This window comes from Mustela lutreola, chromosome 9 (genome assembly GCF_030435805.1).
Source record: "Mustela lutreola isolate mMusLut2 chromosome 9, mMusLut2.pri, whole genome shotgun sequence".
Classification (NCBI taxonomy): domain Eukaryota; kingdom Metazoa; phylum Chordata; class Mammalia; order Carnivora; family Mustelidae; genus Mustela; species Mustela lutreola.
Genome location: NC_081298.1, coordinates 116466572 through 116483746, shown reverse-complemented (window position 1 = coordinate 116483746; position 17175 = coordinate 116466572). Strand labels below are relative to the sequence as shown.

Below are 17175 nucleotides of genomic sequence, written 5' to 3'. Positions count from 1 at the left end.
TTAAATGCCCAGATCATCCTAATTACACAAATTAATTGGGCAATCACAGGTATCCGGCAACACTTCTCTCAGTAACAAGAAGACAAATAGACAGTGAGAATGTTTTCTGAAAACAGGTCTCATTTTGAAGCTGTGTATGAGTGACTACACATGCAAAATAAATTAAGAACTGAGATCACTGCTGGATCATTCAGACCCAAAGTCAGAAAAGTATCCAGATAAGGAAAAAGTATTCCACAGAGTTCGAATTATTTGGGCAACACCACTAATTACCCAATTCACTTTGACTGTATTGTCCAGCTGAGGCTCAAAAGCAGTTTATTTTTACCCATTCTGGTAAGCAATCATCTCCCTACTATTATACCAAAGTTGTAAGTTTGTTAATGCCTCCTTTTGTTACTTTTTAGGCTCTGTGTTCCAACTTGGAAATCAGGGAGAAAGATACTGGGCACCTAGTTTTAAAAGGACCTGATTTTTCCTTTCTCATGACCAACCCAAGCCGGAATGACTAAACAATGCAAATGGCACCAAAATCATCCTCTCTCTCCAAGGCCAGCCCAGGGCAACATTGTGAAGTGTGAAGCTTCTTTAGACCACTGACCCTATCAGAAACTGCGCTTAGCACAAGAATCCAGTCTTCACTTCTAAACTAAATTGATGACGTTCCTTCTCTAAAAAGCATTTGTCTAAGCCTGGTCTTCAACTGAGGAATGAAAAGGTGCCCTTCAGTGGGCCCATGTCAGGTATCTGCAGGGGGGTGACAAAGGTTATGATTGGGGAAATCGAGCCTTCCTTGCTTTACTGAAATTACAGGACATGAGCAAACACCTACTCTATTTTTAAGTTTGACTCTATCTGGATAGATAAGCATCTTCTAAGCTAACACTTGCAGAGTTCTCTAAGGTTGCAAAGCAGGGCTCACATTATGTTGTCTCATCTTGACACACCTCCATATTCTTAGCTCTAACTTACAGACAAGGAAGCTGATTTCCCCGCACAGTGCTGGGCCCATGGCACTAGCCAAGACCCTTGACTCTATCCCCATGGGTGCTCTTTTCTATTTGGGACTATAAACCAGTTTTGTCTTACTGCCCTGGAAGAAAGAGTATAACCCTACCATGAACTTGTCCAGAACCTAAAAAGTATTTTCTAGGTGTCAAAGCAGTAACAACTGATTCTACAAATACTTCCCACACACAGTATTTTTTTTTAATATTCAGATAACAACAGCTAAATTATAATATAGTTACCTCATCTACTCTTCTCATGGGGGATCCAAACCATATCAAAATGACAAGGAGAACCATCGGACAAATCGACATCACTATCATGTGATCCCAAAGCAAGCAGCACAAAGTAGTTAGGGTAGAGGAACCAATGTATTTCCATTGCCTTTGCTATGTACATTCAACAATGAGTTTTAAAGAAAGTCAAGCCTTTCTCCCACTTTATTATATAGGCCTGAAGTTACATGTAAATTCAATATTAAAATGCATTTCAAACAACTCTTGTATCGCCATCCTAGTGATGAATTTTTATCAGGAGAGGAAAGATGTCAAGTTATTACTACACAAAGGGGTCAGATTTCCTCTGTACCTACAACCTACAAGCTATTGCAAAAAGGCATAAAGGTTTTCAAACATCTTTGCAGAATTCATCTCACATACTATGTCTCACGTCAGACACATATTTTATACATAGATCACCTTAAATGAAGAAAATATATAAACAGGCAATCATGGACTTCCAACAGCAATTATGAAAGATCACTACTTAATATTACAGACTGAGGTCAGCAAACTTTTTTGTAAAGGGCTTTGCAGACCACATTTTAGGACTTGGCTGTCACATGATCTCACCGACACAACATAATTTTATCATACAGCATGAATGCAAGGACAGACCTACGCACATGAATGGATGTGTCTGTGTTCCAGTACAACTTAAAAACAGGCTCGGGGGTCAGTCTGCCAGCCCCTTCTGCAGAAGATGATCTTACCAACCCTGGTTTTCCTACTACTACAAGACCACATCTAGAAGGCGTTCCTAACACAGGCTAGACGGTGTTGCTCACCTGTGACCCAACGGTTTCCTGGAAGCACCGGCCAAGCTGTGTCTTCGCAGCCACGGGATAGACATGAGGGATGACTTGCTGGTGAGAGTACGTGGAATGTACTGTCTGGGTCTTCTGGACAGGAAGCCCTTGGTAAGAGATTTGGGATTGGCCTGGTTGAGCTTCTTTTGCCTTCTGGCCTGTTGGGCCATCAATTCTTGAAACCTGATGTATCTGGACTGAAGCCTCTGGAGGGTGTTTCACATGGATGTTGACTATGTTGGGAGGAAATTTCACTAAAAGAGATCAGAACAAAAAGTCAGTCATGAATATCCTGCAAATTGGCACGAGAGCAAATATTACATACACACGTATGCAGCTATATGTGTATCCCCACCCAGGGCATAAAATATAGAGTGCATAAGCATGTCTGCTGTATAGCCATCAACTCTGGAGAATAAGAGGATACATCTCAAATACAAACTAGCCCTGAATTTATGTATTTTTAAGGGATAAAATTGGATGTACACAGAGAAATTAAAGCCTCTCCCAGTAGCCCATTCATGAGATAAAAATTTGTTTTTCAGAGTCAGGAAACTACGAAATCCATGCTGCCTATGGTTGTTGGGTACATTTTATCAAAGGATAGTAGTAAAGACTCAAGAGTTTGATTACTTTTGCATCTCTCAGAGTTTCCATTGCCAAACTTGGAAGATACACCTTTCTACATCAACAGAGGAAATAACAATTTCACAAAGCGTCATTCTCTGGGCCCGAACAGAAGAGTGTGGACGTACTCGTGTGCATCTTGTGACCCACCAAAGACCCACGTGTGATATTTTATGTATTTACTTTCTGTTGCTTTCACATACAATTTCATCTTGTGATGCTAACACTCAAGTTTTACAGAGTAAAGGCCAGTCACTCTTCTCTGACCCCTTTCCAAAAACTGGGCATGGAGGAGATGCCAGGTTTAAAAGAATGAGTTAGTCATAGAATTCCCGAGCTCCAAGTGACCTAGTTTACCTTCCTCTACAGAGGAATCAACTGAAGCCCAGTGAGGTTAACTAATTGTTTATTACTAAAACTAAGTGCCCTTCAACTACAAAATAAACCAGGCATTCACCAGCAGGTAGCATGTGATCCAAGAGCATATTTGTCCTCAACACGGCCTTGCTCATCTTTCTGTTTCCTGGGCCTTCCCAGAAATGTGCGGGTAATAGCTTTCGGTGCTCAGAGCCAGCACAGAAGGATGGGCTCCTTTCTGGTTTATTTCCTAGATACCAAATCTCTGTGGTCTAGAAAGTACTGTAGCCATTGACCTGGGCCCGTATTCTGTCCCTGCTGCCATTTCTTGGGCCACAGACCACATAACTTGTTTCTGATTCAATACCAGCCCTGCCAGGGGCAGATACTCGCTTCCGTGTGGGTTTGACAGGTTAGCAGAAGTCTGATGAATGGGCAAAAAGAAAATAAATAAGCTTACCTTTGACTCCTTGTTGGCTGGTCATGGTAAGAGGCAAGGTATGAGTGGAGTGAACTACATGGGTTCCCAGGGCCTTGCCTGACTGCTGGGAATGCTGATACAATTTTGGCACGCTGCCACCGTGGACCGGGATCTGACAAAGCTTCCCTGTGAAATTCGGAGGGCACTGGCATTTGTCCCTTGAGCTGCACTGGCCGCCATTCATACATGGAAGATGGCAAATGACTAAAAGGGAAAAGAGAAAATGTGGAGAGTTGGTTAGTTTCTCAAATGCTAAGTAACAACCAACCAACAAAACTCCCAAAACACACAGCCCATTATAACCATTACATTCCTGCGGACTTTAGAAACAGTCAACAACAAACTACATGAAGAAAACAATAGTCTCTGTTACTCACTGTCTTCTCGTGTCATTTAACTCCCCAACAATGGAAAGAATTCAGGGAGAAGAAGATCTCTATATATGTATAGATACAGATACAGATATAGATACAGATATAGATATAGATACAGATACAGATATAGATACAGATATAGATACAGATATAGATATAGATACAGATATAGATATAGATACAGATATAGATATAGATACAGATATAGATACAGATACAGATACAGATATAGATATAGATATAGATACAGATATAGATATATGAATATAAATAGATGTATGTATATATAGATAGATATAAATATATTCATAGATATGAATATACACACACATAATCACTCAAGATTATTATCTATCTTTTGCATTCTATAATTACTTTGCTTTTGTGTTTTATTACTTGTTTATTAACTGTATCCCAAGATTATAAAGTCCTTGGGAAAAAGAGATATCTCTGGCTTAGTGATTTTTATATCCTTGGCATCTAGAATAATTTCTGGCACACAGGAGACATTAGTTATCTCCTCAAAAAATAAACAAAGAAACACAGGGGAGTGCCAAAAGTATGTGTTGAGGGTTTTCACTAAGACAGGGAGCTAAGTGCTAACCAGAACCAGGGAGAACAGTGTGGGCCCTGCTGTATAGGAATTTGCAGTCTCATTAGGATAATAAGATCACAGTGAAACAGCAGATGCGTTTGTGAGTGATTAGAAGTATGAACTTTAACTGATTTAGAATAAAGAAAGATAAAAGGACATATGGGGTCAAGAACTGTAAGGGGAGTTTTAAATTCTGTCTAAATTCAGCTTATAGACAACTTCTTTATCGCTAACAAATTCTTCCCATCAGCCTTTTTTTTTTTTTAAAGATTTTATTTATTTATTTGAGAGAGAGACAGTGAGAGAGAACATGAGTGAGGAGAAGGTCAGAGAGAGAAGCAGACTCCCCGTGGGGCTGGGAGCCCAATGCGGGACTCGATCTTGGAACTCCAGGATCATGACCTGAGCCGAAGGCAGTCGTCCAACCAACCAAGCCACCCAGGCGTCCCCCATCAGCCTTTTAACATGATCAGATTCCTACCAGCTTAAACAGTAAAAGCCCCTCAACTCCATTTCCTTCCAGCTTCTACCCTCTTTAAATTTTCTCCTCCATGATCAGCATTTCAAAGAACTGTCCACTTCTCCACACACTACCATCTAGCTTGGACCCTGCCTGTTTTCTACAGGATGCTCCTCTTACGAAAGTGACTTATAGGCTTCAGGTTGCTAAACCCAACAAACGCATTTCACTCTTCCTTGGATATCCATCACATCTCACTCACCCATTGTTCTCCTTCCTCTCTGCCCCTTTCAACTTAATATGCTGCGCAGACTCCACTTCCTATGCCTTTGAAGTATTGGTATGCTTTAAGGTTTGATGTTAACCTCCTCATCTTTGCTAATGCTATACTCCTTCTCTACCACACCAGATGCTGATGTCACCCAAATTTGTACTTCTTAACCAAAGTTTTCCACTGAGCTCCACACTCTCTACTACAATATCTCTTCATGTAGAGATTCCAGAAGCAACTCAAACTGGAAATATCCAAAATCAAATTCATCATCTTCCCCTAATACCTCCATTCACCAAGTGGTCCTTAACAGAAACCTCACTGTTGCTCCCTCATTTCACCCATCCAAGTATCCAGTCCTGGAGGTCCTCCTTTGTAAACACTCATCAGATATGTCCAGTTTCTTCCCATCACAGGACCCCTGGTCCTTCTGAAGGTTTTGGGGTCTCACCTTATTTACTACTACTCAGCTAAATTGAATTCCATTCATTTCCTCAGTATTCAGGGTCCTCTTGTGCTTTACCCATCCCGTGTCCACGACCTGAACACTCTTTCCACTCCAGCCCCGCTCACCTACTTGACACCTCCTTATCTTTTAGACTTTGCTTCATTGTCCCCTTTTCTAGACGCGTTCCCAGTTGCCCTTCACCTGGGCGTGGTGTCCCTCTTCTGTGCCTCCATGGTTGTCATTCACTGATGGTCCTGGCACCTAGCTTACCGCTGCGTGGGTTGTCTGACTACTTTTGTGCATGCCTCATTCAGCGGGAGTTCTGTGAGGTCAGGGACCTCATTTGCTATGTTTTGCTTCTAGCACGCAGTTCAGCTTCCAGAGGAAAGCTGGAGGTGGATAGAACACTGACTAAAACAATGAAACAATGTGCGCCTACCACTTTGTCCAATGCCATTCCTGGTGCTCCTGAAGATCCAGCCCCTGCCCTTTGAGAACATGAAAGCTAACTGAGCAGACGATACAGGGTAGCTATCAACACAGATCAGCACAGAAGTGACAACTGGAAATTATAAAATGCAAATCTGGTGGGCTATCAGAGAGGAGCAAACACCTTTCTGGGAAATCAAAATAGACCATACGGGAAAGATCATTTGGGGTAAGTCTTTGAGAATGGGCAGGGGTCAGAAAAACCAAGAGAAGTGCTTTCGAGGAACACGAAGGAAGGAAGCAGGCATATCTGGGAGATCATGAATACAGCTGTCTTGTTAAAATTCTGGGTTCCTGAGGCAAGGGGCGAGGTGATGAAGTGGGAGAGGCAGGCTTGAGGCAGACAGTGCAAGTCCTTAAAGGCCTGCCTGGTAAGATGTGTGAGTTTTACTCTGCAATCGGGAGCTGGGAGGACCCAAGGAGAGAACTCAGGAAGACGGACTCTCGGGAAGATCTCTCTCATGATGGCAGGTGAGGGTCGCTGGAGAAGTAAGCGAGGAAGGTGGGGAATTCAGTTAGGTGGTGACGGTAGTCACCGAAGCACATGTTGAAAACCACCCAGATGCAGATCACAGCAATGGGAACCGAGACACACACAAATATAATGACAGAAGGAGAATCGGTACCCGGAGACAGGACACAGGAAGTAATGAACAGGCCGAGGAAGAGAGGGGACCGTGGAGGAGGAAGGAGAGAGCCAGACAAAACGACTAAGAGGGCCACCCAGACACCGTGTGTCCAGGGCCTGCCCATGCTGGATGGAAGCTGATATGCTTTCTCCAGCGCCCACTCCACTGAGGTATTAGGTAAGAGGAGAGGAGTCAAAGCTGACTCCGTGGTTGAGTCAAACACTTCATAACTCCCTGTTCACTTCTCAATTCAATTTCTAGGTCACTTGGCTACGGTGGATTCACGTGATGTGCAACAGGCAAGGGGCATCAGGCCAAGATTTAAATGTATTACAAACAGTTTACCACCAGACTAAGGCATTCTTCACTTTGCATGGTTCCAACGTGCTTAAATTTCAGGGACCACCGTTTGGTCACCTAACACCAGTAGCCCCCAAACAGCAGGGTTCCCACTTCAGTTGTCACAGTATATTAATGCTGAAGTACATAAAGCACAAATTTCACCGCTAGCGTTTTGGTCCAGAAATCCCCACGCGAATAACCGATGCCTATCATGATCACCAAACCACCGTGTCACTTCCACGACGGTCGGCATCTGGTCCCTGCTCGTCCATCGTTCAGTTCACACGCAGACAGACAGACAGCAGGCAGTCGTGTTGCCCTCCCCCATCTCATGGGAATAAACTCACTGGACATTTTATAGAAGTGCATAATCAACAGAAGGTATGGGGTCAGCACAAACAAGTGTAATCCAGAAATAAAAAGCAGTAACAGTGGAATTTCACCAAATTGGAAAGTCACTGTAAGGAAGAAGATGAAGATGTCCCAGAGGAAGTGACATGGAAGGAACACTGAGTTCACAGCTGTGAAAGCACCAATGCTGGAAGCAGATCCAGACTCAGGAAGGAACAGGATAATTCACTGAAGCAGAGAAAAGACAGACATGTCGTCCGGGACACAATACGAGGGCAAACATGTTCAAACTACTTTTGGTAAGTTCTCCTCAAAGAAATAAAACAGGTTGATTATCAGTGTCCCTAACATTTTAAATTGTAGGGCAATAAATTAATCTTAGCTTCCCTTTTATTTTTGCATTGCCCTATACATTTATAACCTACAGTAAGAAAGCTTTAGTATTTTGACAAAAAACTGAAAAGGTCATAGAACTGGTCATTTCCCCATTGATTATTCAGGTGATTTTGCACAGTTTCGGTCTGCAGATCATATGGTCCTCTGGTGCTACGTAGACGGCCTACAATCAAAGCTAAAATAACTTCATATGTGTAACCATCTTTCCCCTTCACAGAAACGTTAACCAATTCACTTTTGTGAGATGTTCCTAACATCAACTTCTTTTGAACCTAACAGGAATTTAATCAGTTTTATTTAAATCTGCCTTTAAAGCAGCTTTCATGCAAGTGTCAAGGATGCACCAGAGTATGTGGATACAGTCATATCCTACCATACAGCTCTGGTAACCTTGTGTGTCTCTCTCTCTGTTCATAAGGAAACAGTTTCTGTTTGACTTATTCTAACCCATAAGTGGGCACTCTTTATAACTATTTATGACGGAGAGGTAAAATATCTATTCCCCCATTCCAGCATTTTCTAAAATCTAAATTACAATATCAAGTTCTCTGCCTCAACTCAATAACTACAGGTTGAGTCCTTTGTGGTAAGCTCGCTTTTTATAGCTCAATAATCTTTTATATCAAAGAAAACAAATTTAAAAATGAACCTACAAACTTCAGGATTTAACTATGAATGGCTTCTTTCTGCTTCCCAAGTTCATGCCGCTCTCCAAACAATCACGTAGTGATATATGGTCTGTGTCGCCAGCATTCTTTAAAACCTTCTCAACACATGAGGAGGAAAAAGACTAAGTTATCTTTAAGGCTGACTCGGGAAGCCTGTGGTATGCTGGCTGTAAGTCTAGCTATGGCACATATATTTTAGAACGTGTAACCAGGGGGTGTAACGTAGAATGCTGGCTGAGAAATTCCATTGCCCTGGCAGCCTGACATTTCTCCGGCCACCACCATAATTCACTAATTCACCCTAGGGCATCCCGTGGTCCCCTGGGACCTACTGCAAATAACGAGGTAGATGGATCCACAGCTTCTTATTCCAGACAGTCTAACCTTGTGACAACAACTCGGTATATCTCGCGGTAGTACTCTATGAGGTCAGAACGAGCAGACGGATCCAAGTTCGAGGTTTTAAATACGCCAAGTGTCTCAGTGGGTTCCACCATTCGCTCTGGTCTAGAAGACAACTTGCTGTACTAGAAAAACCAGGCTGATGCAACAGTCACATTTTACGTCACAAGCTGGAACTTAAACGAAGATATACTCATTTGGGAGATAATTGGCCAATATGAGCGGACTGAATTTTCTCAAGAGTCAGACTATAAAAAGCCATATTCCTTCTTTCCTGTTATCTCAGTTGACTATAAAAAATGCTTCAGCTGCTTGTCCCCAAAAGGCGTCCTCGGAATGTACTCGACTTTCCTGCAGCAACATCCTGGCCCCTCCACCCACCTCCTCAGTTTTCGTGCCAGCAGACAGACCATTTCAAGTTATTGTGGCTAAGGCAGAACAGGGAAAACAAACCTCCATCTGAAGAAAAACCTACATCTGTCATTTCACAGAACAGACACACACATGATTTTGATTTGAAGAGCTACTTAAAGTTTCCCACTTGTCTCTGATTAGAAGAATAATGTTCCCTTGAAGGGCTGCACCATTTTTGCTGATATCCCTGGGAGTATGGGGGGAAAAAAAAGCAACAATATCTTTAGAAAGTCAACGTTATCATTTCATTTCTTCCCTGACACATCCCTACACCACTCCCTCTTTTGAAGGGCATCCTTGAAGTCTACTCAGCCAGAAAGTGGATTCATACTGTAGTTGTCTAAAGCTTTTGGGTAACAAACATTAGCTAATAATTAAGGCTACAAACCACTGCTCACTTAAGAACCTATCCCACTGCTCTAAAAACAAAAACAAAAACAAAAACAAACCTTGCCTACTTGCCTTTTAATTCAGTAGGCATCACTAGAAAACAAACAAACAAAAACAAATAAAACCAAAAACCAAACCCAGAAGCTGAAAGCAGAGATGAAGGTCACATTCTTTTGAAGCCCAGACAGGATGGTGGAGGGGGTCTAGCCCTACACAGGAGCCAAAGAGAAAGCCTGGAGATTAGCAGGCATTTACTATAATTTAGGTTTGGGGTTTATTTGTGGAATGTAGAGATTTACAATTGTTCTGCTCTAAATTTGTCCGTAGCCAATTCTTGGTTATCTGTCTCCTAACGTAGATGGACTCACAGGGTCTTCCAAGAAAACATTTGAGATCTAGGGGTCCGGGACAACCTCTCCGAGAAGGCGGCGTTCAAACTGTACCTAAGAGGAGAAGAATCCGGTGATGTCACGAGTTGGCAGAAGGGCATCAGCAAAAGAAGAAATAACAGGAGCCAAGATCCTGAGGGGAGACAGGGGTTCGAAAGAGGCAGGAGCGCGGGCGACAAGGACAGATTGAGAGCATCTGGGCTGGACAGAGAGCGACAGGAGCCAGATTCCCGTTTCTTCCCCCAAGGATATAGGGCAAGCAGTAAAGGCAGATACAGAGCAACAGAATGAGTAGAAATAGAAACGAACAGCTCAGGACCAGGACGGACAGCCATCACAGGAGTCAGAACCAGGGAAAAAGAAAGAGGACAGAGAAGTAAGGATATAAACAGGCTTCTCTATTACGAACACACAAAATGTGCACTATAAATCTGCTTTGAGTTCCTGGACCTCATTTTACATTTTTGAGTAACTATTTAGCCAGATACAAGTTAAATTCCAGAAGGTTTAATTTAAAACTCATTAGATACAGAATTATTCCACTGGGAAGAGGATTTTTTTTTCCTTTTTTTTTTTTTTTAAACGTGTGAGAGAGGAGAGATTCATGTTCTTGATAATACATGCAAAAGAAAAAAAAAAAAAAGAGTCCAAAGAAATCTTGGGGCAAAGGAAAAAAAGCGTTCATAGGAGTTAAAAACAGCACCCACCACTCTCTCCCCGCCAGAGAGAATCTCTTCATTTTACCTGCTCTGGTAATTAGGAAGACCACGTTCATCCCATCTCCACTTACCAAATCCTGAGGTTTATTACTGGGCTCGAGTTAAAGGGATTGCAGATTTCAACAAATGCAAAATATCAACCTTAATACAAACAAGAATTCCAAGAATGTCACTAGTTTTTAATGCTGTGTGCATTAGCAAATGCTTCAATACCATGTTCTGTTTACAATCCCAGAGATATGGAGCTCTGCCACACACATGCACACTAGAGCTTCTAACTTGGGATGAGGCCATTCATCATCTCAGCTTTGTTTATGGATTTCTGTTCCTTTAGCTTCAACCTCACCAGAGCACTGAGCTATCTAGTCTGATCTCGTTGAATCCTCTGCATGACCTAAGGAGCTCCATTCATCAATGCTATCACAAAATTCAACTTCCTACCCTTGAGCCACAGAAGCGGTTAGTGCAGCTCTGTCTTCAAAATTCCTGAACACCAGGGCTCTTTCACCCTTTGGAAAGAAACACAGCAGCTTTTGCAGGCTGCAGAGTCAACACAAAAATCCCAGACACCTTGGGACGGAGGTATCCTCTAGAAACAACCTCTGAAAACTGAAGCAGGTGTTTTCACTTTCTGGGTTACGGTGGCCCCGTCTGTTAAAAAGGGTGACTCCATAACACAATCTGCAGGTTCTTTTCCAACCCTGAAATTCTGGTTCTCAAGAGTTTAACCAAGTCAGTCAATACCGTGACATCCAGACGGCCCCCTCTCATCTATGGGGATGGCGGGATTTACATTTTAAAATGGGGAAGAATGACTATCCAGACCCTTGCAATTTGTGTAGAAGTGATTGGGGTTACTCTGCTAACGGGTGTGCTTTATTGAATTATATGTATAATGTATAATCAGACACGGATTCAAACTTAAGTTTCATTCTTACTGACAACACAGTTAATAAAATGCTCAAGGAGTTAGGAAAAGTAGGCTTCATTTGGCAGAGTCATATGAGCATATCACACTGGGGGGGTGGTAATGCTGCTCCTCAGGGGCAGGGAAACAGGTTTCATCAAAGGATGGCAGGTTGTCATCCTCAGAGACCCCACCTTCTACAATGCTGTCACTGCAAAACTCTGTACAGACACAATGCCATTCTAGTCACCGCTGCCTGGCATGTTCTTTGATATCACTGCAGAATGCTGCCTCCAAAACCAAGTAATACCACTTATGCCTAGTACCAAGTAATACCACTTAAGCTACATACAATAGTATTACAAATAAAGGTTAAAAACCTCTTAGTATTTACTGTAATTTTCAAGCTCTGTGGTGTCTCCAGGGACCAAGTTCAGACTCCCACTAAGCTCAGTAGCACCTGCTTGTTATTTGTTTATTCCTAAGCCTCAAGAAAGGACTTACATGTTAGAATTTTAAATTCTAAATTTTAAAATACCTGCAAAGTCAAAACCTCAGTAACACATCTCTAACACAAAATTGCACTCCAGCCTTCTGACATCACAACCAGTCCAAATTCTGGCAGCGCTTTAACGTCTGGCCCAAAGATGGCCTCCCAAAAAGGAACGTTCCTCCAAAGAAAGGGGCATGCTATATTCTAGAAAGAAGGCTAGAGCCAATTGCAAATTTGGGGCCGGCATCTAACAACTTGTGTCATTTATCAGTCTATGTTGTGTTATAATTATTTTTTATTTTCCCTCTACTTTGTTTTGAATATGGTAGGAAAGAGGCTATGGTGTTCTCATCTTTGTACCTCCTGTATTCCATAGCACAGTATTTTACAAATAAGAACTCAACGAAAAATTCACACCCATCTCCCAAAAATTCCAAATGGGAAAGAACCCAGCAAGTACCTATACCTCTTTCAACACTCCTCGTTGTTGTTGTTCTTGTTGTTTTCCTGACACGTGATCACTTAAGCCTATACTGGAGTAGTTTTCTAACTACTAACTTTCTAACAATGTTGCAGAAAGTGCTAAGGTTCCACAGAGGTGCTGGAAAGTATCTACCAAATAATCTAACTCAAACACCTTATTCTACGGACAATGAGCTACAGACTTTGTGTGTACTGAGGACATCATGGCCATGTAGTCACAGAAATGGGACCAGAACACAGGTATCCCAAACCTTGGTGCGGTGCTCTTGCCCACATAGCCCTTAGGATGGAAGGACCAAGAGCTGTCCCTCAAATCTCACCAGAGTCTTGCCTCAAGCCCTTGTAAGTTCTTCTTCCAGAAGCATGCTTTTCATAAGTGGTTATAATAGAGTTTACTAACAGAGGCCTAATTCAGATGGGAGGGTTTAGCTCACTGCAGATCAGGGAGGCTCATGAACTTTTCAAGGGAGCTAAATACATAAGTTGAATCACACCAGGGCTTCTTGTTCCTCTAACAGAGAGACACATGGGTTTTCTGGGCTATAGCCATCAGAGGAAGAGTAGGGGTGTAGGTTCAAGAACAACACAATGAAAAAGGAAATGAACAGCATTTGTTGGATAGCATAGATTGGACCATTTCCATCACTGAGAAAACTCTGAGGCACACTGCTGGTCCATCACACGTCCCCCTGAATTCCGCTGAGGATGGAAGTGAAGGCTAGAAGCTCAAAAGTGGTTGTTTGCTCATTCAATGAAGATACATTGTAGATCTACCGTGGGCATGTCCTATTCCAAGCATTTGGCAAATATCAGTCAACAAAACAGACAAAATTCTCTGCCCTCCTGGCACTTCACTTCTGTCATCTGCACTCTCTGTGAGAATCTGGGCAGAAGGAGAATTATTTTAGGGACCAAGAGTCAATCAGCAGGACATGGTCGGAGAAAGAACTTTTCTCCCAGTTCTGCAGGCTACTACCACCAACCTGGCCCTTTCAAGGAGTGGGAAGAGGCATTAGGCAGGACAGAGTTCTGGGGAAGGGCCTTACACGGGGCAGGGGAATGGTTCTCTCCTGGGGCTCTATCTGTAGTGACCCTGGAAGGATCTAGACAGGAAGACCTGGGCAGATGCCATGTGGTGACTACAGGTCACCAGAACTAGGTGAGGAACAAAGCACCCTTGGGGATCCTCAGACACACTCACACAGAAAGTAGGGACAGAAGGGATAAAGGTTCTGTGTAAGAAGGTAAGGGTTTGGGGCTAGCATACGCTGGCTTTTTCATGATCACTCTGTTACCTATACCCACGAGCTGGTGAAGCCTACAAGGACATCTGGGTTACAGTTACAACACTATAGTCCACATGTGCATTCTTCTGTCACTACATAGCCACACTGTTTCATGTTAGATACTGCTACAGAGCCTTAACATTCATAGGAGCTATCTAACGGTCTATTAAGTTGACAGAGGATAAACTACATAGCCACTCCTCTCTTTGTTTAGATGACATTTCTGTTTTAACTATCACAGATAAAGCTGCAAGGAATGTTATCCAGTATATAGTCTTACCTTTCTTAGTAATTAATTACTTGCTCATGCATTAAACTAATATTTACTGATTGTTTAGTATGCACCAGGCAATGTGCTAGGTGATAACAGGGAACAAGTGAGACACTGATGAGTCAGTTATGCCTGCCGCATCGTGAGGATGACAGATGAGCCCAGGCTCTAAAACCAAGGGCCTCAAACAAGACCTCCAGAGGGTGTGAATCCCAGTTTCATTATCATTAACGTTAGGACCTTGGGCAATTTATTGAACACTTCTCTGTCCCCCATTTCTTCACCCATGAAATGGCAATCAAACCATACCCAGCTTGGCTGGGTTGTTGACTTGAATGAGGTCATATATTCAAAGCACTAAGAATTCAGCACAGAGTAAGTACTCGGGGGATGTGAGCCCCAGCATCAACTTCATGAACAGGGTGCAGTGGAATCATACAAATGGGGAAACCAAACTAGCACTGTGACAAGGAAGGGACGTGCATATCCTTATAAAGAGTGCACGAAACTGTGCATTATTTCACTTGCTGCTGAATTGCCAAGTATGTCAATTGATGAATCGTCCAGAAAGAGCACAGGATTCACATCATCAGAATCTGTCATTACCGTGTCAATTTCACATCTACCTTGTCAAAAGTGGATCTTACTTTAAAATATTTCTACCAGTTTAATAGCTACAAAATGTTAACTTCATTGCTTTAATATTACACCTGTGATCAGATTATACTATCATACTAATTTTGCAAGTCTTCACTTAGTCGGGATTATTGACATTTCCCCTACATATATGCTGTTTTTATTTCCTCTTGTCTGACCTATTCGCGTTTATATATTCTCCATAACCCTTAGAGTCTTGATGATTTTAGTTACTTTCACAATGCTTTATGGACAAGAGATTTCAAGATCTTGTTTGTCCTTTGATGAAATAATCATTGTAAATATATTTCCCATTCCTTTTCGTTGAGTTTGGTTTGGACAGACGCATTTTCTTTTCATATAATTAACTCTGTACGCTCCTTTCTTGATAATATATTCCCCGGTTTCATCCATTTAAAACCTACTATACCTCCAAGTACCTGATAAATAACCTATTTCATGCTAACTTTCTAGATGATTTTCATCTCTCTTCTGCTAAATTGTGTAACTCATCCCATCTGGAGCCTCTACCCAGGGGATAAATACGGATTATAACTAATTTCGTTTCATACTGCAATCTAAATATCTTAGTATTTATTATTACATAAAACTTGCCTTCCCACTTTTTGAAGATAAGCAGCTATTGTGAATAGAAGGTTTCAAAATCAGGAAAACAGAACGTGGTGGGGGAGCAAACACGAAACACAATGTGGCAGTTTCGGGCGGAACTGGGCTGGGAGTGCGGGGAAGAATGCAGGGTGGACAGGAGGCGAGGCACAGGACTAACACACGAGCAGAGAAACCCTCCCTGGGAGACATGAAAGAAGAAACATACTGGGTAATAAAATTAAATGGGGTCTGTAAAATCCAGGCAGATGCCAAAAGGGATAAATTCTGGGTAGACAATGTTTGGGAACCACTACTATAAACACCCGTTGGCCTGGGCCGTCGGCAGCTTCCTTTTATCCCCACCCTCCATGGATCATTACTTTCCCATGGCTCCCTCCTCACTGCACGGCCGTGGCGAGGATATGCCCCCACGAGGCCGCTCTCTCTATCCTTGCCTTGTTCCTCGTAAAGGGCAGGGAGCTCTTTCAGCCTTCTCCTCCTGAGGAGTAAGCACTTTCCCGGCAAGTAGTAAGGCAGGGAACGGTGAGCGGCAGCACCAAGAGTCAACACCACCACAATGAAGGAGTTATTCACTTGCAAGAGAGTGGGGTAGGCTGTGTAGCTGCTGAAGGGACAGACATTGGAGAAGCTCTGCCTTGGATCTTTCTAGATTCCTGAATGGAAAACTCTCCAGTGGGACAACAGGCTCCCAAGACCTTCCTTATATAGGAAAGACCCCAGACAGGAGTGTTGCCTGGAAGCCTCCAGGTGACACAAAAATGCCCAAGGTCAACCAGTTTAGAGGCCTCTCCAGGCTAGTGGGGAAGCTCTCCCCAGCACTGACGGTTTCAAAGTCCTATGCATAGGTTGCAGGGGGTACACACAGGTGCAGACAGAGATTGCCTACACTCACGGTCAAAATGGGCTGAATAACCCCCTGACCATCGCTGCCATGATTACACAGCAGTTGTTACTTCAGATACTAAGAAAACAACTGCTTTTTCACTCTTTTCCTCTTAGACTTACAGGCCTGATGTGCAGGTACTGAAGCTAGAGACAGAAGAATGGGTTTTTATATATACGAAATACTAAAAATTTATAAAAAAAAAAAAAAAAAAAAAAGATTTACTGATTTATTTGAAAGGGGGGGTGGGAGGGAGGCCGCAAGTGCGGGGAGGGGCAGAGAGAGAGAATCTCCAAGCAGACCGCCCCCGCCAGCCAACAAGCGCAGAGCTGGATGCGGGGCTCCAGCTCACGACCTGTGAGATCCTGACCTGAGCAGAAACCAAGAGTTGGACACTTAACTGACTGAGCCACCCAGGAGCGCCAATACTGAAAGTTTCTAAGACCACATCTCGAGTTTCAATTTTACAACCTGTTAGATTAAAAACAAATTTAATCCATGTTTCTTATCTTACACAGCATTCCATTTTTCATATTGTACCTGTGTGCAGAGAAGGATGAGAATGTTTAACAGGAACCAGAGGGTGACCTACGGACATTACCATTTACGTGGATGGTAGGAAAAAAGTTCTTGAGTAGCTTCTCCTGGATCATTCCTTCTGAGATACAGACTCCTCTGAGCTAAAAGCT

At 42.7% G+C, this 17175-nt stretch overlaps 1 protein-coding gene across 10 annotated transcripts in view; it reads right to left on the bottom strand.

The window, feature by feature from the left end:
- The window catches only part of LTBP1 (latent transforming growth factor beta binding protein 1), a 403430-nt gene that overhangs the window by 192563 nt on the left and 193692 nt on the right, over nucleotides 1-17175 (bottom strand). For all 10 annotated transcript variants that reach the window (XM_059188603.1, XM_059188601.1, XM_059188606.1 and 7 more), the window contains 2 exons: nucleotides 3540-3764; nucleotides 2075-2349 (listed from right to left, as the gene is read on the bottom strand). In XM_059188603.1, the coding sequence (XP_059044586.1) occupies nucleotides 2075-2349; nucleotides 3540-3764 (500 nt within the window). The remainder of the gene's footprint in view (nucleotides 1-2074; nucleotides 2350-3539; nucleotides 3765-17175) is intronic.